General features: G+C 36.8%; 2 protein-coding genes across 6 annotated transcripts in view; both read left to right on the plus strand.

Moving 5' to 3' along the window:
• Nucleotides 1-25,588, plus strand: part of ERC1 (ELKS/RAB6-interacting/CAST family member 1) — an 805,513-nt gene that overhangs the window by 387,904 nt on the left and 392,021 nt on the right. For 4 of the 5 annotated variants that reach the window (XM_037845055.1, XM_037845056.1, XM_037845057.1 and 1 more), the window contains one exon: nt 1,620-1,813. In XM_037845055.1, the coding sequence (XP_037700983.1) occupies nt 1,620-1,813 (194 nt within the window). Of the gene's footprint in view, nt 1-1,619; nt 1,814-22,447; nt 22,460-25,588 lie in introns of all 5 variants that reach the window. The other variant, XM_037845053.1, reaches the window with a different exon arrangement.
• Nucleotides 16,093-16,507, plus strand: LOC119541281 (dynein light chain 1, axonemal-like). Its single transcript, XM_037845059.1, has one exon. The coding sequence runs from the start codon at nt 16,123-16,125 to the stop codon at nt 16,435-16,437; it is 315 nt and encodes a 104-aa protein (XP_037700987.1). The 5' UTR covers nt 16,093-16,122; the 3' UTR covers nt 16,438-16,507.

The following is a 25,588-nucleotide window of genomic DNA, read 5'->3' on the forward strand; positions in this document are numbered from 1 at the left end:
TTTGCCAATTTCCTGTAGTTCTTTGTCCATGTTTTCCTTTAGCTCCTTGAGCATATTTAGGACAATTTTTTAAAAGTCTTTACTATGTCTCAGGTCTGGTAAGTGCTGCTTTTTATTTGTGTTTTTAGAAATTAGCACAGTCTCTGGCCTGTTAAACTTTTTTTCTCAAAAGTGGTACCTGGTTGCTGTGCTTTCATGCTTCTAGATAACCCTTCACGAAGCTCACTGTCCTGGGTCAGGAACTCACTTAGGTATTTCCAACCATGTCTCTGCTGGGCAAGTCTTAAAGCAGCTAAAACACTCACAATTAGCAGCAGTTACTCAAAACAAAAAAGCAGGAAAATAAAATTTTATAATATAATTACTTCCAAAGTTGACAAATGGATCAAATATTCCAATTAATTGCATTGATTACAGAAAATGTTTATAAATACTTCATAGAAATTATATTGTATTTCCTAAATTAACAATATTTGGGATAGACATGTCTAAATTAATCCATAAGCATAAAAGGTTAGCAATCATCAGAGACAAACTACAATTGAGTCTTCACTCTGGGATATTAAAATGCCTTTCATTAAACATGATTTTTCTGTCACTAAGCCATGTCAAATGCTGGCAAATCCTGGGTGTGAGGGGCAGCCCCATTTCCACCCCCATGGCACCTCTCCTTTGCCTGTGGAAGGACTCCTGGGTAAGTTGTAAGTTCTCATACCTTAAAAGGACTGAGAAGGCAGGTCAGTTCCCATCCAGATAGCTTCAGGGCGCTCTAGCCTTTGGTGTAAGACAGTGGGTTTCAAAGCAAGATTCCACATGAGGAAAATCTTTGACAGAAGGACTTTATGAAAAGAATGGATAAAGTGAAATGAGTTGTGAACAAAAACCCAGCCACCACCATTCATTCCACACATGCACTATACTGAGCATCCCCCTGGTTCCCTTGGTCTCCAGGGCCCACTGTGGGGGGCACATGTGGAGACTGTTTTGGTGGGGAGAGGCCCAGGGCAGGGGTGGTAGGGTCTGCATGTGGTCATCCCCGAGATGACTTGCATTGGGCTGGCCGCCCTTCTGGGATGGCTTATCATTCATTCATTTTTAAATCATTAATAAAACACTGCTTCTTCTGTCTTTCATTTTGATTATTTTTATATGGAATTATCCAGATGTTTTCTAGATAATATAATGAATATTACTGTGCACTAAAATATTATTATACAAATACCTAAAATAATATATGTAGCAAATACAAGGTATAACTGAAAACTGTATAACATGCCAAGGTATTAATATCCAGATAAATGTTTTACCCTTCAAGGTCATCTTGGGAGGATCTACGTGTATTCTAGAAGCTCATAATAATAAATTTGTGGTCTATATTGTTATCTTTTTATCATTTTATCAACATTAATATTTCTAATAGTTAAAAATTCATCTTTTAAAGTTGATAATATTTTTTATGCCATTTAGGAAAGGTAAAATATTTTGGAGTTTTATAATATTGAATGTAGATAATTGGTAATACTTGGTTTAAATTGGAACACAAGGCAGTTCTTTAAAACCTGGTTTGGCCAATGCCACTGTGTATGTATCTGACAGAATTTGAACACTTTTCTTTGTAGGCACATGAGGCAACATTGGAAGCCAGAGCCAGTCCTGAGATGAGTGACCGAATACAGCAATTGGAGAGAGAGATTAGTAGGTACAAAGATGAATCCAACAAGGCCCAGGCAGAAGTTGATCGCCTCTTAGAAATCTTGAAGGAGGTGGAAAATGAGAAGAATGATAAAGATAAGAAGATAGCTGAGCTGGAAAGGTAAGGAAAGGGAATGCAGAAAGAGGACTCACTAGGTTAGGTTAAAGTATGGTTTTAAAAATGTGTACTTATGGGGACATACTTTTCAATAATCTGCCTCTGAATTTAGGTTCTTGAGTGCTTGATGTTACTTTATTATCTACTTTTTATTTTAAGACATTGTAAATTCTTTTGCTATGGTCTCTAAGAAGCAACATGGAATGAAAATAAATTGGGGAACTTTGGACTTCAATATCACTGATTGGCACAAGAGAAGTATTCAGTGACTTTAAGAGATTAAAGCTTTCTAATAAACTAATCAAAACCATATGAATAGCTACTTGCTTATTTGTTATTTATCTATCTGTCCAATGAGCAAATGAGCCTCAGGTTCAAGAAGTTAATATTTTATCATTGGTTTAGACCTTATTGTTGAGCTGTTGCTCCTCTGAGCTTTGAATTTTTAGGCTTTTCTGAATTTGTATTGTGGAGAACCAGGCTATTATATCAGTGCATAGATCAACATTAGAAGAAAGAGGGACATTTTGAGGACAATTTAAGATACTTGGATGTGATTCTTATGGAACTCTGACTTTAAATTCCTCAAAATAAACTATGTTTGAGCAGGTCCAGCAAAACAGCTCTCAGAATTTTCTTTGTCTTTTCTTTAGAGTGTCACACATATGCCTCTTGACCTCTCTTTTTCCACTTTATATTTAACATAAATTTACAAGTGTATAGAAACAGCTCTTTTGGTAGAACTGCTTTAAATGGAGGCTAATAACCCATGTTCTTCTCAAAACCTAGAGAAATTGACAGTGACAGAATGAAGTCACTAATGTATATGTCTCCTTAGGAATAATTAGTTTTCATGCTCTTGAAGGTTGAGGAAGTGTTAGACTATTTTCATAAAATTTAAAATTTAAAATTTTGGAGGTTACTGGTAGAGCTTGAAATTTTTCTTTAGACATTATTATTTTCTCCTATTCCATACCTATAGAATTTTGATTTTCAAGAAACCAAAGCAACCAAAAAAGTCCAAACCTTACAGTTTTCCTTCATTGTTCTGAAAGCATGAATAGCATGGGCTAATTACCTTTTTACTTGTTTCCTCTTATTTTCATATTAACTCTATTCATCATCTTTCAATTCTTGATGAAATACTTTGAGCTGTATCTTTAAGTTAGAAGTAACAAATTACCAGAGTCCCAAGATTAGATTTCATGCATTTTTATATATCTTTCTCCATCTTTGCACTGCACCCTTCTCTCCTGAACGTGCACATGTGCACACACACATACACACACACACACACTTTCATGAATAGCAGGATGCTTTGATTGATTAGTGACTTCCTACTTGTTTTCAGAGAAGAAATTTCTTTAATAAAGTTTCTTTTTGTTGTTGTTTGATTTCTTGAATTAGAAATCTGCATTTGAAATTATTGCTTGCTACTTCAGAAAGCTTGCTTGAACGTTCTTTGATTCATTTTTGACCCTAGTACTGAATTGGGGGAGATGGCTGTGATTTGAAGGAGAGTAAGAAATAGGGCTAAATTTATATTTGATGTCCAAAGTATACCAAGTAGCAACTTTAATTAGTCACTATATTTCTCACAGTTTGAGAAAAGAGTTGTAAATTGGCTACTCTTTATATGGAATGTAACTTACAAGATTGGAAAAGCACTACACAGTTCTGTCCTGTGTTCATGCAAGGCTGTGATTTTGTTTTAGGATTTAACAAAGTTTCTTGGCTATCAAAAAAAAAAAAAAAAAAAGGAGTTTTCCAAACTCAGTTTCTGTTAGAATTTTATTTGTGAAAAGGACCTTAGAAATCCACTATGGCATTTTATGGGAAAGGGAGCCAGTCGCCAAAAGGATTATCCCTGGAGTTATGCAGTTGTTGAGCCAGAGCTAATAGAAGCAGGTTTTTAAATTTCTAATGTGATTTTCTTTCTGTTTCACCAAAGTTACATATGATCTTTTTAAATTTATTGGCAACTATTATTTGAAGGTTCCCTACTAACATGCGATTTATCTTTTTGTTCTGTTTTGACCCAGTGTCTTCAGCAAAAACAGCTAAATATAATACTATATTTTATTATAGTATTATATATATATATATATATATATATAGTATATTATTATAGCTTGCTTAGAAAGTAAGGTAGACTTTAGTTTTCCCTATATCCTTGGAGGACATTTCTTCAGGCAGAGTTCTGGTTTTTCTGGGAGATAACCAGACTTTGTATGTCAACAGACAGTTATGATTATCTTTTATTCCCAGATTCAGTATTGTGGTGCATGTATGTGGCTGCTGTGTTTCTTACTAACCATTTGCTTCTTGTGTTGCCATTCCATTCCTTCTGTGTGTGGGTGTCTCCCTGTAATTTATCATTTGAGTTTTTTCACCCATCTTTTAATTTGTCATATCATGGTCCTTTTCCATTGGGGTTTTTGGTTTCTTTCTCTGTGTGTTTTTATATGTGTGCCCCTCTGCCCCTTGGCCATGCTGTTTCTCAGAAAGACAGTCTCTTGCAAATTGTACTCTCCACACCAGGTTTCTGTCCCTGCACCATCAGGGGGGCTTTTTTGGGACTTCCTGGGAAAGTGAGTATTATATAAGGCTACAGTTTTGTACAGAAGTGAATTGCTACTGCTACTCTTGCTACTCCTGGGGCTTGCTGGGAATTTTGCTTGGTCAGAATTAAAGAACAGCCAGTAAAATGTAAAGTTGAACTGTACTTCTTAGATACACAGCTTATGGATAAAATTAGTCTGTGATCTCTCTGTAATGTTCTAGTATTGCTGGTTTTCATTATCTTAGCCTTTGTTTCTAGCTTATCTTTTATGTGGTCGGTCTTAGGCTACAGTGCCCTTTAAGTAGCTCCTTAACTGATGCAATGTAGGGTGCCACACTGTAATTCAACATGTAGAAATCATTTCTAAAGGGTGTTCAGCAACCTTCAAGATACAAAAGCAAAAGCAGAGTTATAATCATTGAACTAAAGAAAATTCTTAGTATTCTTTGCATTTTATAGTATTTGTTATGTGAAAAATTTTAATATTAAAGGGTTTAGATTATATCATGAGGAATTCCCAGATCTATTCTTTGTGCTCTAGAGAAACAGACAACCAGTCCCTTCCTATGGTAGCTCTTACAAACAATAGTAGTTCCTGTCAGAAGATGATGTCATTGTACCACTGTCTTGACCAATTGTAATTTTTAAAAGATTTTGCAAGCCCACCCATACATCCTACATCTGCAGATATAAAATATGTTCAGCAATTGAATCTAAGAACTACTACTTCTAAATCATATTCCATACTGTGGTATATATATCAATTGGAGCTCAACCAGAGAAGCAGAACCAGTAAGATACATATACACACAGTCATACACGCATACATGCACACACACATTCACACCCACACACCAAGAGATTTATTAAAAAGAATTGGCTTATGCAGTTGTGGGAGATAGCTAAGTCTCAAATCCATTGGGTAGAGCATCAGGAAGGGAAGATCATGTATGCACAGGATAGAATTCCACAGGCATGGGTGAAAGCTGTGGTCCACAGGCAGAATTTCTCTTCTCTTGGGAAAACCTCAGTCCTGTTTTTAAGGCCTTCCAAAGGATTTAGTCAGGCTCACTTGTTGCCTAGGATAATCTTCCTTACTTAAATTGATTTTAGGCTTTAATTACATCTGCAAAATACCTTCATAGCAATATTTAGATTAGGATTTGATGGGATAACTGGGCCCTCTAGCCCAGCCAAGATGACAATTCAAGAATGTCATCACTTGGTGGTTCTAGATAGTCTTTGTATATCAATTTAAGGAAAAGAAGCTTGAACAGTCCATATGTAAGTAGATTTAGATTAGCCTCAATAACCCTGAATATAATTTGGGAATTTCTCTTCTAAAGGGAACATGTTAGAATTTCTTTTCAGATTCATAACAAATAAGCTTTTCTTTGGCATAATTTTTAAAATATTTAGAGAACAGAATAATAGAAGGTGAAAGAATTCTGATATTAGTATCTTGGCAGACTCCTGAAAGAACTATTTTTTGTCTGTTCTTTAAGTGCCCATGTCATGGCAGTACCCTGGGAGCATTGTCCTCTTTGCCAGATGATGTGTTTCACTTCACAATTTTGCTTTTGTATTTGCTTTAGTACCATTTTTTTTTCTAATACAGAAGTGACTAATGAATCCAGAGTTTGGTGTTTGTAGCAGAAATCCTTGGATTTACCCTAATATGAGGTTCATTTATGTTAGTGTCAACATGCCATTCAAAAATTTTTGTATTTAGAGAATGAAAGCCATCTTCTGATTTTCATATAATTTAGGATATTAAGAAGCAGGCTGCTGACAGATTACCTTTGGTTAGTAGAGGTGAGGAATTTTCAGTCATCTAAAAAATAATAGGATCCATTACTGTTTGATTTAAAGAATTAATACAAAATGTGAATTCATTATATTTCCCCATTTGAGAGGAAATAAGAACTAGGATTTTAATAGGTGCAAATTTTATTTTGGGATATGCTTTGAAATATAATGGAGGGATTAACAGATGAGAAGGAAGGACATACTTTCTTTAGAAATTTTAATCTTTGAAAGCCCTAAAACTCTTTGTTTTCCCTTATTCTTTTTGTCTAGATAATCTTCCTTTAAATTTGTACCTCTAAAAACATCACTGTCAATAAGATTTATAGTTATCAAACTTTTGAAAATAAGAGTTTAGTCTTTCCACAGTCCAATCTCTTTCCTGCCAAACATACACTTCTTTTTCATTAATTAATGGATTAGTTTCTCTATTTGTGGAGAATCTTGCCTGCCAGGCACTGTTTTAGGCACTAGTGATCTGGGAATAAAACAGACAAAATTTCTGCCTGTTCATAGGGTTTATATTCTAATTAGAGGAAAATGGACAGTGGAAACTAAGGCTAATTGTCAAGTGGTGAAAAATACTACAAAAAATGTAAAGCAGAATAAAGAGGATAGGGAGTGCCAGGGTATGAAGATTGCTCTACTCATGCGGCAATCAGGGAATATGTCTCTGTAAGATAAAGTTTAAGCAGACACTTGAAGGAAGGGCTCTTTTCTTTAGAAGTCCTTTAAAAATATAATTTTATTGATGTATAATTTACATGCAAAAAAAATGCACCCATTTTAAGCATATGGGGATTTGACAAATGTATACAATTATGTAACTACCACCACAGTCAAGATAGAAAATATTTCCTTCACCCTCAAAAGTTCCCTCATGTCCCTTTGCAGCAAATCTCCCATCCCTTGGCACAGGCAACCTCAGATCTGAGAACCTGAAATCCACTTTTTAAATTAACTTTATACATTTCACTTGAGCCCCCTTCTTTGACTGAAGCTTTTAGATTTCTGCTTCCCTTTTTTTGTTCAGAGTTTAGAATAAAATAGGTTACACACACCAAACATCAATTTTCCTGTCTATGCTAGCAAAACCCCAAATTTGGTTTCCTTCCAGCTCCAAGAGTAGATCCTGATTAATTTAAGCCAATCCTGATAATGGCTTTCTTTTTCCAGTGACTGGTTATGCATTGAATATATAACTGATATTTGATTTGAGGGCCAGATTACAGGAAAACCTCTGGGAATGATTTTCTTATAAGCAAAAAGAAAGGTGGCCCCTTTCTCCTGGACTTTATCATGTTTACGTTTGAAGCCAAGAACTGCTGCAGTCACCTTCTGTCAGCCCAAGATGAAGCCAACATTCAGATGGTGATAGAGTTAAGAAAACCACAAAGAAGCAGAGCTGGAACCCTAAAACCACCTCAAGACTTTTTACTCTGTGAGATAGTAAATTTTCTTATTGTTTAAGCCAGTTTGAATCAGGATTTTCTGTTACTTGCAGCCAAAGCACTTAAACCAGTATAGCAATTTATAAACACATTTCCTTTCCCTTTTACCCACCCCCCCAATAGTAGAAGCAACCATTTTAAAAGATTAAAGTTTTTTGAGAAATTAATCAAGATTGAAGCTGCTAGATAATCAACATTGATGTTCGTCTGTCTAATACCTTCTGTTTTAATTACTCCTCAAAACTAGGGGTGATGAGGCGGGGCAAGATGGCAGACTGGTGAGCTGCAAGTTTTAGTTACTCCTCCAGGAAAGTAGGTAGAAAGCCAGGAACTGCGTGGACTGGACACCACAGAGCAATCTGTCTTTGGGCATACTTCATACAACACTCATGAAAATGTCGAACTGCTGAGATCAGCAAAATCTGTAAGTTTTTGCGGCCAGGGGACCCGCACCCCTCCCTGCCAGGCTCAGTCCCGTGGGAGGAGGGGCTGCCAGCTCCGGGAAGGAGAAGGGAGAACTGCAGTGGTAGCCCTTATCGGAAACTCATTCTACTGATCCATACTCCAACCATAGATAGACTGAGACCAGACATCAGAGAATCTGAGAGCAGCCAGCCCAGCAGAGAGGAGACAGGCATAGAAAAAAAAAATAACACGAAAAACTCCAAAATAAAAGCAGAGGATTTTTGGAGTTCTGGTGAACACAGAAAGGGGAAGGGCGGAGCTCAGGCCTTGAGGCGCATATGCAAATCCCGAAGAAAAGCTGATCTCTCTGCCCTGTGGACCTTTCCTTAATGGCCCTGGTTGCTTTGTCTCTTAGCATTTCAATAACCCATTAGATCTGTGAGGAGGGCCCTTTTTTTTTTTTTTTTTTTTTCTTTTTTTAATCCTTTTTTCTTTTTCTAAAACAATTACTCTAAGAAGCCCAATAGAGAAAGCTTCAAAGAATTGCAATTTGGGCACGTCAAGTCAAGAACAGAACTAAGAGAGCTCTGAGACAAAAGGCAATAATCCAGTGGCTGAGAAAATTCACTAAACACCACAACTTCCCAAGAAAAGGGGGGTGTCCGCTCACAGCCACCATCCTGGTGGACAGGAAACACTCCTGCCCATCGCCAGCCCCATAAACCCAGAGCTGCCCCAGACCACCCACTGTGACGGAAGTGCTTCAAATAACAGGCACACACCACAAAACTGGGCGTTAACATTAGCCTTCCCTGCAACCTCAGCTGATTATCCCAGAGTTGGGAAGGTGGAGCAGTGTGAATTAACAAAGCCCCATTCAGCCATCATTTGAGCAGACTAGGGAGCCTCCCTACACAGCCCAGCAGCCCAGAACTGCCCTGGGGGGACGGCACTCACCTGTGACATAGCACAGTCATCCCTCAACAGAGGACCCGGGGTGCACAGCCTGGAAGAGGGGCCCACTTGCAAGTCTCAGGAGCCATACGCCAATACCAAGGACTTGTGGGTCAGTGGCAGAGACAAACTGTGGCAGGACTGAACTGAAGGATTAGACTATTGCAGCAGCTTTAAAACTCTAGGATCATCAGGGAGATTTGATTGTTAGGGCCACCCCCCCTCCCCGACTGCCCAGAAACACGCCCCACATACAGGGCAGGCAACACCAACTACACACGCAAGCTTCGTACACCAATTGGGCCCCACAAGACTCACTCCCCCACTCACCAAAAAGGCTAAGCAGGGGAGAACTGGCTTGTGGAGAACAGGTGGCTCGTGGACGCCACCTACTGCTTAGTTAGAGAAAGTGTACTCCACGAAGCTGTAGATCTGATAAATTAGAGATAAGGACTTCAATAGTTCTACAAACCCTAAAAGAACCCTATCAAGTTCAGCAAATGCCACGAGGCCAAAAACAACAGAAAATTATAAAGCATATGAAAAAACCAGAAGATATGGATAACCCAAGCCCAAGCACCCAAATCAAAAGACCAGAAGAGACACAGCACCTAGAGCAGCTACTCAAAGAACTAAAGATGAACAATGAGACCATAGTACGGGATATAAAGGAAATCAAGAAGACTCTAGAAGAGCATAAAGAAGACATTGCAAGACTAAATAAAAAAATGGATGATCTTATGGAAATTAAAGAAACTGTTGACCAAATTAAAAAGATTCTGGACACTCATAGTACAAGACTAGAGAAAGTTGAACAACGAATCAGTGACCTGGAAGATGACAGAATGGAAAATGAAAGCATAAAAGAAAGAATGGGGAAAAAAATTGAAAAAATCGAAATGGACCTCAGGAATATGATAGATAATATGAAACGTTCAAATATAAGACTCATTGGTGTCCCAGAAGGGGAAGAAAAGGGTAAAGGTCTAGGAAGAGTATTCAAAGAAATTGTTGGGGAAAACTTCCCAAATCTTCTAAACAACATAAATACACAAATCATAAATGCTCAGCGAACTCCAAATAGAATAAATCCAAATAAACCCACTCCGAGACATATACTGATCACACTGTCAAACACAGAAGAGAAGGAGCAAGTTCTGAAAGCAGCAAGAGAAAAGCAATTCACCACATACAAAGGAAACAGCATAAGACTAAGTAGTGACTACTCAGCAGCCACCATGGAGGCGAGAAGGCAGTGGCATGATATATTTAAAATTCTGAGTGAGAAAAATTTCCAGCCAAGAATACTTTATCCAGCAAAGCTCTCCTTCAAATTTGAGGGAGAGCTTAAATTTTTCACAGACAAACAAATGCTGAGAGAATTTGCTAACAAGAGACCTGCCCTACTGGAGATACTAAAGGGAGCCCTACAGACAGAGAAACAAAGACAGGACAGAGAGACTTGGAGAAAGGTTCAGTACTAAAGAGATTCGGTATGGGTACAATAAAGGATATTAATAGAGAGAGGGAAAAATATGGCAAACATAAACCAAAGGATAAGATGGCCGATTCAAGAAATGCCTTCACGGTTTTAACGTTGAATGTAAATTGATTAAACTCCCCAATTAAAAGATATAGATTCGCAGAATGGATCAAAAAAAATGAACCATCAGTATGTTGCATACAAGAGACTCATCTTAGACACACAGGGACACAAAGAAACTGAAAGTGAAAGGATGGAAAAAAATATTTCATGCAAGCTACAGCCAAAAGAAAGCAGGTGTAGCAATATTAATCTCAGATAAAATAGACTTCAAATGCAGGGATGTTTTGAGAGACAAAGAAGGCCACTACATACTAATAAAAGGGGCAATTCAGCAAGAAGAAATAACAATTGTAAATGTCTATGCACCCAATCAAGGGGCCACAAAATACATGAGAGAAACACTGGCAAAACTAAAGGAAGCAATTGATGTTTCCACAATAATTGTGGGAGACTTCAACACATCACTCTCTCCTATAGATAGATCAACCAGACAGAAGACCAATAAGGAAATTGAAAACCTAAACAATCTGATAAATGAATTAGATTTAACAGACATATACAGGACATTACATCCCAAATCACCAGGATACACATACTTTTCTAGTGCTCATGGAACTTTCTCCAGAATAGATCATATGCTGGGACATAAAACAAGCCTCAATAAATTTAAAAAGATTGAAATTATTCAAAGCACATTCTGCTGACCACAATGGAATACAATTAGAAGTCAATAACCATCAGAGACTTAGAAAATTCACAAATACCTGGAGGTTAAACAACACACTCCTAAACAATCAGTGGGTTAAAGAAGAAATAGCAAGAGAAATTGCTAAATATATAGAGACGAATGAAAATGAGAACACAACATACCAAAACCTATGGGATGCAGCAAAAGCAGTGCTAAGGGGGAAATTTATAGCACTAAACGCATATATTAAAAAGGAAGAAAGAGCCAAAATCAAGGAACTAATGGATCAACTGAAGAAGCTAGTAAATGAACAGCAAACCAATCCTAATCCAAGTAGAAGAAAAGAAATAACAAGGATTAAAGCAGAAATAAATGACATAGAGAACAAAAAAACAATAGAGAGGATAAATATCACCAAAAGTTGGTTCTTTGAGAAGATCAACAAGATTGACAAGCCCCTAGCTAGACTGACAAAATCAAAAAGAGAGAAGACCCAAATAAACAAAATAATGAATGAAAAAGGTGACATAACTGCAGATCCTGAAGAAATTAAAAAAATTATAAGAGGATATTATGAACAACTGTATGGCAACAAACTGGATAATGTAGAAGAAATGGACAATTTCCTGGAAACATATGAACAACCTAGACTGACCAGAGAAGAAATAGAGGACCTCAACCATCCCATCACAAGCAAAGAGATCCAATCAGTCATCAAAAATCTTCCCACAAATAAATGACCAGGGCCAGATGGCTTCACAGGGGAATTCTACCAAACCTTCCAGAAAGAACTGACACCAATCTTACTCAAACTCTTTCAAAACACTGAAAAAAATGGAACACTACCTAACTCATTTTATGAAGCTAACATCAATCTAATACCAAAACCAGGCAAAGATGCTACAAAAAAGGAAAACTACCGGCCAATCTCCCTAATGAATATAGATGCAAAAATCCTCAACAAAATACTTGCAAATCGAATCCAAAGACACATTAAAAAAATCATACACCATGACCAAGTGGGGTTCATTCCAGGCATGCAAGGATGGTTCAACATAAGAAAAACAATGAATGTATTACAACACATTAAAAACTCGAAAGGGAAAAATCAATTGATCATCTCAATAGATGCTGAAAAAGCATTTGACAAAATCCAACATCCGTTTTTGATAAAACACTTCAAAAGGTAGGAATTGAAGGAAACTTCCTCAACATGATAAAGAGCATATATGAAAAACCCACAGCCAGCATAGTACTCAATGGTGAGAGACTGAAAGCCTTCCCTCTAAGATCAGGAACAAGACAAGGATGCCCGCTGTCACCACTGTTATTCAACATTGTGCTGGAAGTGCTAGCCAGGGCAATCCGGCAAGACAAAGAAATAAAAGGCATCCAAATTGGAAAAGAAGAAGTAAAACTGTCATTGTTTGCAGATGATGTGATCTTATATCTAGAAAACCCTGAGAAATCGATGATACAGCTACTAGAGCTAATAAACAAATTTAGCAAAGTAGCGGGATACAAGGTTAATGCACATAAGTCAGTAATGTTTCTATATGCTAGAAATGAACAAACTGAAGAGACACTCAAGAAAAAGATACCATTTTCAATAGCAACTAAAAAAATCAAGTACCTAGGAATAAGCTTAACCAAAGATGTAAAAGACCTATACAAAGAAAACTACATAACTCTACTAAAAGAAATAGAAGGGGACCTTAAAAGATGGAAAAATATTCCATGTTCATGGATAGGAAGGCTAAATGTCATTAAGATGTCAATTCTACCCAAACTCATCTACAGATTCAATGCAATCCCAATCAAAATTCCAACAACCTACTTTGCAGATGTGGAAAAGCTAGTAATCAAATTTATTTGGAAAGGGAAGATGCCTCGAATTGCTAAAGACACTCTAAAAAAGAAAAACGAAGTGGGAGGACTTACACTCCCTGACTTTGAAGCTTATTATAAAGCCACAGTTGCCAAAACAGCATGGTACTGGCACAAAGATAGACATACAGATCAATGGAATCGAATTGAGAATTCAGAGATAGACCCTCAGATCTATGGCCGACTGATCTTTGATAAGGCCCCCAAAGTCACTGAACTGAGTCATAATGGTCTTTTCAACAAATGGGGCTGGGAGAGTTGGATATCCATATCCAAAAGAATGAAAGAGGACCCCTACCTCACCCCCTACACAAAAATTAACTCAAAATGGACCAAAGATCTCAATATAAAAGACAGTACCATAAAACTCCTAGAAGATAATGTAGGAAAACATCTTCAAGACCTTGTATTAGGCGGCCACTTCGTAGACTTTACACCCAAAGCACAAGCAACAAAAGAGAAAATAGATAAATGGGAACTCCTCAAGCTTAGAAGTTTCTGCACCTCGAAGGAATTTCTCAAAAAGGTAAAGAGGCAGCCAACTCAATGGGAAAAAATTTTTGGAAACCATGTATCTGACAAAAGACTGATATCTTGCATATACAAAGAAATCCTACAACTCAATGACAGTAGTACAGACAGCCCAATTATAAAATGGGCAAAAGATATGAAAAGACAGTTCTCTGAAGAGGAAATACAAATGGCCAAGAAACACATGAAAAAATGTTCAGCTTCACTAGCTATTAGAGAGATGCAAATTAAGACCACAATGAGATACCATCTAACACCGGTTAGAATGGCTGCCATTAAACAAACAGGAAACTACAAATGCTGGAGGGGATGTGGAGAAATTGGAACTCTTATTCATTTTTGGTGGGACTGTAGAATGGTTCAGCCACTCTGGAAGTCAGTCTGGCAGTTCCTTAGAAAACTAGATATAGAGCTACCATTCGACCCAGCGATTGCACTTCTCGGTATATACCCGGAAGATCGGAAAGCAGTGACACGAACAGATATCTGCACGCCCATGTTCATAGCAGCATTATTCAGAATTGCCAAGAGATGGAAACAACCCAAATGTCCTTCAACAGATGAGTGGATAAATAAAATGTGGTATATACACACGATGGAATGCTACGCGGCAGTAAGAAGGAACGATCTCGTGAAACATATGACAACATGGATGAACCTTGAAGACATAATGCTGAGCGAAATAAGCCAGGCACAAAAAGAGAAATATTATATGCTACCACTAATGTGAACTTTGAAAAATGTAAAACAAATGGTTTATAATGTAGAATGTAGGGGAACTAGCAGTAGAGAGCAATTAAGGAAGGGGGAACAATAATCCAAGAAGAACAGATAAGCTATTTAACGTTCTGGGGATGCCCAGGAATGACTATTGTCTGTTAATTTCTGATGGATATAGTAGGAACAAGTTCACAGAAATGTTGCTATATTATGTAACTTTCTTGGGGTAAAGTAGGAACATGTTGGAAGTTAAGCAGTTATCTTAGGTTAGTTGTCTTTTTCTTACTCCCTTGTTATGGTCTCTTTGAAATGTTCTTTTATTGTATGTTTGTTTTCTTTTTAACCTTTTTTTTCATACAGTTGACTTAAAAAAGAAGGGAAAGTTAAAAAAAAAAAAAGAAAAGAAAGAAAAACAAGGAAAAAAAAAAAAGATGTAGTGCCCCCTTGAGGAGCCTGTGGAGAATGCAGGGGTATTCGCCTACCCCACCTCCATGGTTGCTAACATGACCACAGACATAGGGGACTGGTGGTTTGATGGGTTGAGCCCTCTACCATAAGTTTTACCCTTGGGAAGACGGTTGCTGCAAAGGAGAGGCTAGGCCTCCCTATATTTGTGCCTAAGAGTCTCCTCCTGAATGCCTCTTTGTTGCTCAAATGTGGCCCTCTCTCTCTGGCTAAGCCAACTTGAAAGGTGAAATCACTGCCCTCCCCCCTACGTGGGATCAGACACCCAGGGGAGTGAATCTCCCTGGCAACGTGGAATATGACTCCCAGGGAGGAATGTAGACCCGGCATCGTGGGACGGAGAACATCTTCTTGACCAAAAGGGGGATGTGAAAGGAAATGAAATAAGCTTCAGTGGCAGAGAGATTCCAAAAGGAGCCGAGAGATCACTCTGGTGGGCACTCTTACGCACACTTTAGACAACCCTTTTTAGTTTCTAAAGAATTGGGGTAGCTGGTGGTGGATACCTGAAACTATCAAACTAAAACCCAGAACCCATGAATCTCGAAGACAGTTGTATAAAAATGTAGCTTATGAGGGGTGACAATGGGATTGGGAAAGCCATAAGGACCACACTCCACTTTGTCTAGTTTATGGATGGATGTGTAGAAAAATAGGGGAAGGAAACAAACAGACAAAGGTACCCAGTGTTCTTTTTTACTTCAATTGCTCTTTTTCACTCTAATTATTATTCTTGTTATTTTTGTGTGTGTGCTAATGAAGGTGTCAGGGATTGATTTAGGTGATGAATGTACAACTATGTAATGGTACTGTAAACAATCGAAAGTACAATTTGTTTTGTATGACTGCGTGGTATGTGAATATATCTCAATAAAATGATGATTAAAAAAAAAAAAAAAACTAGGGGTGATTCCCTTGCTATTCCCATTTTGGCTCTTTTAAAATAATCAATGAGGTAATAATTTCAGGTTACCAGTTAAACCAGTCAAAGATTGCTCTGTTATGTCACTAGTCTCAGATATGTCCACACAGGTTTCAATCCTATGGTTCCTTTGTTTCCATCCCCTCTATCTTTTTTTGTCTCTGCCCTACCCCTGTTCTCCACCCAAATGCTTAGAGCAGATCTCATCCATCACCTTTTTTTTTTTTTAGTTTGCATTAATTGTATTTTTTCCCCCAATCCCACCCTATTTTTAACACCTTGCAAGGTTGACATGCATTTGTTCTCCCTCATGTAAAAACATATTTGTAGAGCGGGCCCTAGCAACCAGAGCAGTGACAGTAGCAACCGCCGGAATGGCAAAAGCAACAACAATCAAAGAAGCCCTGGCCAGATGGGAAGAGAAAACCGGTCAGAAGCCATCCGAAGCCAAAGAAATAAAGCTTTATGCCCAGATTCCCCCAATAGAGAAGATGGATGCCTCCTTGTCTATGCTTGGTAACTGCGAGAAGCTTTCACTATCTACAAACTGCATTGAAAAAATTGCCAACCTGAATGGCTTAAAAAACTTGAGGATATTGTCTTTAGGAAGAAACAACATAAAGAACTTAAATGGACTGGAGAAGCTAAGAGCTGACACAGACCAGATACTTGGAGATGCTAAGAGATGAAGCCCAGAGTTTGCCCCTGAGAAGCTAAGAGAGGATCTCCAAGAAGCTTAGATGCACAGGAGGTAAAGAAGCTAAGAGAGACAGAAGCCCAGAGACATTTTGGAGAAAGCAATTTTGAAACTCAACCCAGGAGCATAGGACCAGCAGATGCCAGCCACATGCCTGCCCAGCTGACACAGGTGTTCCAGACGCTGACACAGGTGTTCTTCAGTGATGGTATCCTCTTGTTAATGCCTTAGTCTGGACACTTTTATGGCCTCAAAACTGTAAATTTGTAACCAAATAAACACCCTTTATAAAAGCCAAAAAAAAAAACAAAAACAAAAACAAAAACAAAAAAAAAACATATTTGTACATTTTATCAAAATTTTTGAGCACTCTAGGTTTCACTGAGTTATACAGTTCTAGTCTTTATATTTCCTCTTTCCTTCTGGTGTCCCACATGCTCCTAATCTTCCTTTTTCAGCCATATTCACAGTCACCTTTGTTCAGTATACTTACACTGCTGTGCTACCATCACCCCAAATTTTTTCCCAAAGCTCTCACTCCTGTCTTTTCCTGTCTGTCTTTAGTGCTCCCCTTAGTATTTCCTGTAGAGCAGGTATCTTGTTCACAAACTCTGTCATTGTCTATTTGTCAGAGAATATTTTAAACTCCCCCTCATGTTTGAAGGGCAGTTTTGCTGGATATAGGATTCTTGGCTGGCAGTTTTTAAATATATCACACCACTTCCTTCTTTATTCTATGGTTTGTCCTGAGAAATCCACACATATTCTTATCAAGCTTCCTTTGTATGTGATGGATCGCTTTTCTCTTGCTGCTTTCAGGATTCTCTCTTTGTCTTTGACATTTGATAATCTGATTATTAAGTGTCTTGTCATAGGTCTGTTCAGATCTATTCTGTTTGGGGTACACTGCGCTTCTTCGATCTGTAATTTTATGTCTTTCATAAGAGATGGAACATTTTCAATGGTTATTTCCTCCATCATTACTTCTGCCCCTTTTCCCTTCTCTTCTCCTTCTGGGACACCCATGACATATACATTCATGTGCCTCATGTTGTCATTCAGTTCCCTGAGCTGTTGCTCATATTTTTCCATTGTTTTCCCTGTCTTTTCTTTTGTGTGTAGGATTTCAGGTGTCTTGTTCTCCAGTTCCTGAGTGTTTTCTTCTGCCTCTTGAGATCTGCTGTTGTACATCTTCATTGTGTTTTTCATCTCTTGTGTTGTGCCTTTCATTTCTATAGATTCTACCAGTTGTTTGTTCAAACTTTTGATTGCTACCTTATGTTCGCCCAGTGTTTTCTTTATAACCTTCGCCTCTTTTGTTATATCTTCCCTGAACTCATTGATTTGGTTTTTTATTTGATTTAGCATATCTCTTTGAAAATCTTTAATAGATGGTTTCATTAAAGTGAAACAGTATCTCACCTGTACCTTGATTGAGGTGTAAGTTTGTTCCTTTGACTGGGCCATATCTTCATTTTTCCTAGTATAGATTGTAGTTTTTTGTTGTCTAGGCATCTGGTTTCCTTGGTTACCAAGTCAGATTTTCCTAGACCAGAATGGGTTCAGGTCTCAGAATGGGATTATATTCAGGGTGTATCTTAGAGAAATGACAGACTTTCCTGTGAGGTTTCCAGTTGCTGTGCTTTTCCTAACCTGCCCAGCAGGTGGCACCTATCAGCCTGTCGCTCCCAACTGGTGTAAGGAGGTGTGGCCTCCTTAGTTTGTGTTTTGGCTGTTTTCCCCTAGGCACTGGGGTCTGGTTCTGAAAGGAAAGCTGGGCCCCATGTCCTGACTCTTAGGGAAGATACACCTCCTAGGGAGTTATCATCTGCATTTGAATTGTGGTCTCTCTGACTCTGTTATCACCTCCCCTGTCTGGGTCAGAGCACTGTGAACTGAAAATGGCTGCGGCTCTCTCTTCTGAGCCCCTGAGGTTAAGAGAGAGAAAAGGGGACAGAAAGCCCCCTTTTGGAGTCAGTATGTGGCCCCCAGTTTCACTCGTTGGCCAGAGGTAACACCCAGTCTTCTGGGCTCCCCCTCCCAGTACAGATTAGTCTTCTGGTTATTTAAGGTCAGTCATCATTAAAAGCCTTTTTTGGCTTGTTGGGGTTTGTAGCTTGTATTCAGCATCTACATTTGTTAATTAAAACCCCAGTTGGAGCTTCGCTGACCTATATTCACTCGATTGGAGAGTGCTGCTCTCTACCACAACGAGGTTTTGCAGCAAAGCCTGCTGTAGGGGGAAGGGGCTCTTGATGTGGTTCCGCAGTTTTTACTTACAGATTCTCTGCTGTGATCTCAGGCATTCCTCCTGATCCAGGTTGCTATACTATGTGTGGACAGTCACGGTTGTCCCCCGGCAGTTATTCCAGATTATTTACTAGTTGTTCCATGTTATTTATTAGTTGTTCCAGGAGACTGACTAAATTTCACTTCTCTCTATGCTGCCATCTTGCCCCTTGGCTTCATTGTCTATACCCATCACTTTTTGAGAGGGGTGTATACAGCAGATTTTTGCCCTCAAGCAGGCAACTACTTTAAAGGGTATGTATTTTGATGTTATAAAAATAAATTTGATCCCTTTAAAAAATGGGCAAAGGACTTACTTGAATAGACATTTCTACACAAGGCCCTACACTAAGCACATGAAAAGATGCATAATATCTTTTGTAATTAGGGAAATGTAAATCAAAATTATGAGTTACCATTTGCATCCACTAGGATGACTATTATTAAAAAAACTGAGGTATTGGGACCTTTTGCATTACTAGTGGGTAGGTATGTATATGTAGGAGAAAGAACTTTTCTGGTGGAAGTTGGAAAAATTAAGAGAAGACAGTTGCTAGGCTTAAACTTAATTACTCAAAGTTGTAGCCTTTTTATTCTTATGTTTTCTTATAAGATTTTTCTTGTATCTGAAACTTTATGTAATGAAGTGGATATGCTTCTATTTTTCATAAATCTTCTGAAATTTGTTTGCCAACTTGACTAGTTTACAGGATTATCAATTTTTGGTTGGGTAATCTTAGAAGACTCTTTTTTTACAAAATGGAAGTCAGACTTAGAAAATAAATTTTTTTTCTTATGTGCCTTTTCTTATTCTTTTTTCTTTTACTAAAATTTTCTTATTGATTTGCGGGAATCTGACCTCTTTTAACTGTTACCTTTTGAGTAAGAAAACTTTACTGACTTCCCTTTGTTAGTAATGTTTCTTTCCTCATTTGTGCTTTTCCTATCACATTTTGCCCTATTATTGTACATTAGTGAAAAACCAATAAATATAATTAAATGGGATTACTTTTAGATCTGCAAGTTTAACAGAAATATAGGTAACCTTCTCTTTTTTTATCAAAATTAAATTCCAATTCTAACATTTTTTTTACGTTTTGACATATCTGAAGTCAGTATACATGTACAAGGAGTTTAATTGGTACAATTTTTTTCTTTCTTAGTAGTACATAAAGTAATGGTTCATCTTCTATCCTTAGTGAATTGATGTGGAAGTTGCATGTTAAGAGAGTGAATAAAATTGTTTCATTGATTGTACTAGTGGAAGAAAATAGTATTTGTAAATTAACAGTATTTTATCAAATATTCCATTTTAAATGTGCGTATAACCGAATAAATATATTTAGAATAATTAGATATTTGGCTGTTTTATCTATATCCTGAAAGCGTATATGCTCAGGTTGAGCCATAAAAATTTTTATTGGATCTTCTCATTGGGAAAATGGTCCTTATGTGTTTGGAATTATTTTGTATTTGGGATCACATTATTTTGTATTTGGGATCAGGTGTCTATAGCACAGTATAACCTGAAGATGTTATACTATTGAGCCTGCATATTTGTAAATATTTTTTCTTAAAGAAATCCTCAAATGATGTTCAATTTAATTTCTTCAAAGATTTGCTATATAGAAATTATTATCAAGGTATATATAGCTTTGGCATAAAGTGTTATACAACTCTTGGGGAAAAATGTTTCCTTAGAGAATTTTCTTGCTTTAAAATTTATGGAGGTACAGTATCAGAGAATATGCATTTGATGCAGTTGGAGTATTACAAGAATGACTGCTGTTGGTGGTGGTTATAAAGTCTCATATAATATGTGTTCTTACCTGAGGGAGAATGTGCTGTGTTAAAAGAAAGAAAAAGGAAAAAAAAAGATACTATCATATTATTACTGAAGATGACTGGTTCTTTATCTGATCCTGCTTGCTTTAGCTTGTTTTCTGGGGAAGCTGCTTGTTACTTTCTGCTTCCTTCTTGATCAATTTCACTGATTTCCTTTTAAAAGAAGAATAAATTACACAACTGTACATAGCCAATTTCTAAAGTTTCTTGTGGGCACAACACCTTATAATTTGTTACTACAGGAACTTGTGCTAAGTAGCTACTTTAAGTTTTTTACTTAAAAGCGTGAACATTAGAATCACATATAATAATTCCAGGTGCACAATTTTTTTCACCTAAATTTATTCCCTAGGGGCTATAATTTCATGCTAAAGTGAAATATGGCAATAAAACAGGTAAAAAGAGGATTAAATCTGCTCTTTTTGGGCAGGAATAAGCTTAGTAATTTTTTCCACATGTTTACCCGTATGTTGTTTAAAGCTTTCATCTAGGAGAGATTTCAATTAGTGTTATTGTTGATCTAAAATTAATCTTAACTTCTTGAGTCATAACCAAAGAATGAAAAGATCATTGGGATCAGTGATTTAGAGATTGTCTTCCTTTGCCTTTGAACATTGTCTTCATTTGACATTGTTCTAAATATGCTAAAGATCCATGAATTTTATAGTTCCCTAAAAAAGCATTATAGAACATATAAGGACCCCGATAAGGTGTCAGCACACCTACATTCTTATCTTGGATCTACCACTTACTCACTGTGTGGAAGTCATTTTGTTTTTCTGTTTTTCATCTCTTTATCTTATGTAATGGGGAGTAGTAAATCTTGTCCTCCTTATCTTTCATTATTCTCACAGTGACTTTTAAAAACTCTGAGTTTGAGTACTGAATTGGACTTTTGCAACAAATCACTAAATTTTAGAAAACATTAAAGTAGAAATTGAAGTGGTGCTTGCATTCAGGAAATTAAACTTTTGTTTTAGATATGTAAAGTAAAATTTAGATCATGAAGACAATCTGGATGACACTGGCCATTACAAGATTAACTGTTCAGAAGAATCATACTCATTTCAGTGAAATTGATTAACAGAGATGACTGCCTGTTATTATAAAAAGCAATAATGAACCACAGCGGCTATGTGATATGTAGGAATATTGAGCATGACTACTTTGCATCTCTCACTTCCAGGCAGCATTGGGAATGAATTGATATGTACGGTGCTGTGTCTTCTGGTTCGTTATTGCTTTTAGATTGCACCATTCAAGATGGGTTATGATAGATTTACAGTGAGCAATATTGGTTGTAATGAGAAAAAATAAAATTATAATTTTTTCACATTTGAAAAAGTTATTTCAAATTCTTCAAAATAAACTAGAGTTCCACATTACACAAGGACAGATGCTAACAATATTTTTCTGCTTTTGTTTTTATAAACGCGTATCTATTTAATGGAGTGGGGTGGGTGTATTTAAAACTATGCAATCTAAAGTTGCAAAATCACTTAATGCCAGTTCTGGCTACTTACATGAAATGGGAGTGGCTAATCTGTTCTTCTTTTCATTTGTGTTTAAGAAATTGGATCTCTCCCAGCTCCAGGAAATGGTAAATTTTAGACAGTTTTTTTTTTCCTTTGGAAACTTTATTAAGGTAAAATGGTGCAATCTAATGAGAAAATACACTTACTGAGAATTGAACATTTGAAACTACTGATTTTTAGTGTCATACAGAATCTGTATGACCCTTCCCCTGCTCTAATCCTTTGCTTTATGTTTTGTCTATGTCTGTGAATAATATTTCTGAATATTGTCCTCATTAATTCTTTCTAACTTTCTCTTTCACAATTTCTTCCTGGATTTGCTGTTTCCTTCAGTCTCACCTCAAGGTCAGTATTAAAACACAGATATGTAAAAGAGCACTTTGTACTAATCTTATCTTGGATTCTAATAAGGAATTGAAATGATAGAACTTATTCCAGGAAAGGGATGTCTAGAAATCTAGTCATGAGTGCATAAAGTGGAGTGGATTCAAATTTTTGTACTTCTTAAGACAGCGAAAATACTCAAAGAGCAAAAATCCGACTGACCAACCTTTGATTGGGAGAGAAATGGAAATGAAAGGAGCCACAAGGGAATGAGGATGAAAAAATACTGTTTTAATTAAATTAAAATTTCATTTGGAACATTTTGACTATTCAGCAGGGTAAAGTACAGAATGAATGCTAAAGAGAATGTTGTTGCAGCCTATGAATTGTATAAGCAGCTTTAAATTATTTTGTCTAGGCATACCTTCAGACACCTATCCCCTTTCAGTTTTGGTTTTGTTTTGCCATTCTGGTGAATGGTAGAACTAGTGATAACAAAAACAACCACCACCTTGCTATTTATATATGCCAGAGGCACTGTGATGGGATCTTTACATATTTTATTTCAGTTATTCATCTCAGCAACGATGTATAAAGATCTATTATTTTCATTTTTTAGGTGAAATACCCAAGTGCCCATCTTCATTGGTAAAAGAAGCTGGCATATTTTTGCTTTATCTCTTTGCATACATACACACGCAGTTTTTTCCGAACCATTTGAAAGTAACTTGCAAATATCATGTCACTCCACTCCATATTAGATATCCTAAGAACAAAGACATTCTCATATGTAACTGTTATTATTGTCTCCAAGAAATTAAATAGATTAAATGACTATTTGATAAACAGTCCATATTCATACCTCTCCATGTGTTCAGATAGCCTTCATCACAACTGTTCATTTTTCTTGTCAATCTCTTATTCATTTGTGCTTAGTAGTCATTCCCTTTGAAGCATGAAGGTCTATCTTTTCTGTCTTCAAACATTTGGTGTTGATGATGAAGACTCTTGTTCTTCTTCCTTCATGAGTGGCACCAACTGTTTCTGGCTGAGTGTTGCTTACACCTTCTGTCTTGTGCCTCTGAAATTCTACCGGGCAGACCAGCAACTTCCTCTGAGTGAACTCTAGGCTGTGTCATCTGTTATCAATTCTCTATAAGCTTGACATCATCTGAGAATTTCTTTTAAAGTGCTCCTGCCCTAATGGAGCACTTCCCATTCTCTTTGTCATTGTGGATTTATTCCCATTGTAGTCCTTTACTGCCTTTTTTGTAGTAAAAAGGAGAGAGAAGAGAAAAACTGCATAGTTGGTCTCTTTTCTTAACAACAGCACTCAATTTTTCTAGTCTCCAACTTGCGGTTTTGATCTCCTTAACTGATAGTTATTTAGGAGGCATGTTATCAGTCAGGATAGGCAAGGTTATGCTGTAGTAACAAAACAATCAAAATCTCAATGGCTTAAAATAACAAAGGTTTCTTTCTTGCTTGTTCTGCATGTATATCGAGATTGGCTGGATGCTCTGCTCCATGTCTTTTCACTCTGAGACAGAGGTTGAAAGAGCAGCTGCCATCTCAAATGTTACCAGTTGCCATGTCAGAGGAAACCTAATGAATTGCACACTGACCCTTTAAGTTTCCATCCAGAAGTGATAGCCGTCATTTCTATTCACATTTCATTGGCCAACTTAAATCATTTAAATATGCTTATTATTAAAGGGGGTGGGGGAACTGCAATCCTACCCATGCCTGGAAAATGGAAAGCTGGAAATGTTTGCCAAACAGTACTGTGGATTATCAGAAGATTGTAAAATGTCATGTGATTGATTTTTAAAAATTTTTATCTCTAGGATTTTTAAAAATTGCTTCAGAGTCAGAGACTGTGGGCTTGTATAAAACCCCAAGTTTTTCTTTCTATCACGTTATTTGTGATTAATTTTTATAAATAAACGTTCCATGGAAAATATATTCTTTATTGACAGTGGACAAGTTTGACATGTACTTTTTAAGTCAACATGATGCTATTTATATCTTCTATATACCTGTAAGTTTTTTTTTATTTATTAGGTCTATCAAAGACTTAAGAAGTATTTAAAATTCTTCTAGTATTGTGTTTCTATAAATTTATCTTTGTTTTTAAGAGTTTTGAATCCCTATTTACCTAATAATGGTTCAGGGTACATGTACATTTTCTATTTTTTTCTGTTTTGTCAAAATAAACTTCTTTGTACCAAAAAAAAAAAAAAAAGAAGAAGCTGGCATAACATAACAATTAGAAAACCTGCATTTTTAGTTATTTCTTTTACATGTGAGCCATGACATCATAAATTAAAGTGTGAGAATTTCTGGTAGGGTTGATAAAATCAATATACAAATAAAATGCACACCATACTCATTTTACCTAGCAGCTCTGCTAATAATAATGACATCATATATATTTGCTGTTTAAAAAGCACTTAACACTTTGATTCTTACTGCTGGCATGTGAGTTACCCAGGGTAGTTTCTGCTGAGGAATTAAGGTTACAGAAAGTGATTTCTCCCAACCACCTAGTAAATGATGGTGCTTAGATTTGAAGCCACATCTTCTCATTTCCGTGCCAGGGCTCTTTATATTACATATACTCTAGCCTAGGAATAAGTATGAGCTGTGGACCTCCATATTCCTTGGCTATCCTTAGGCAGGATAATTGTCTAATGTAAAGGGCGGTCATTAAAATTGAATGAGTTAAATACAAGTAGCACTTAGGACAGTTTCTCCACAGTGTAAGCAATCAATAAATGCATTGATTATGATTACTGTTATTACTTCTTTTTGCCTTTTCCCTGGAGTCCTATTTGACCTAGTATGTCATAGCATGATGTCATACAGTTCAGGTTCTTTAAAACACCATACTGTTCTCCTAGATTCATATCGGTATTAATAGAAAGTACAAAGTAGATTCCCAGTGCAAAGTTGTATATGTGTAGAGAATGAAAAACAAACAAACGAACAAACGAAAACCTTCCGTAATGGTATTTTAGGACACCGTTTATCTTTCCAGGTGCTAAACTTTGTATTATAGGTGGAAAGATAAGGTTGAGACTTCATTAGAAAGAAATTTTGTATCTCATTTGTGTTTCATGAAATTTCTTCTCATTTTTCTGTAAATTA

Source organism: Choloepus didactylus, chromosome 8 (assembly GCF_015220235.1).
Source record: "Choloepus didactylus isolate mChoDid1 chromosome 8, mChoDid1.pri, whole genome shotgun sequence".
Taxonomy (NCBI): Eukaryota; Metazoa; Chordata; class Mammalia; order Pilosa; family Megalonychidae; genus Choloepus; species Choloepus didactylus.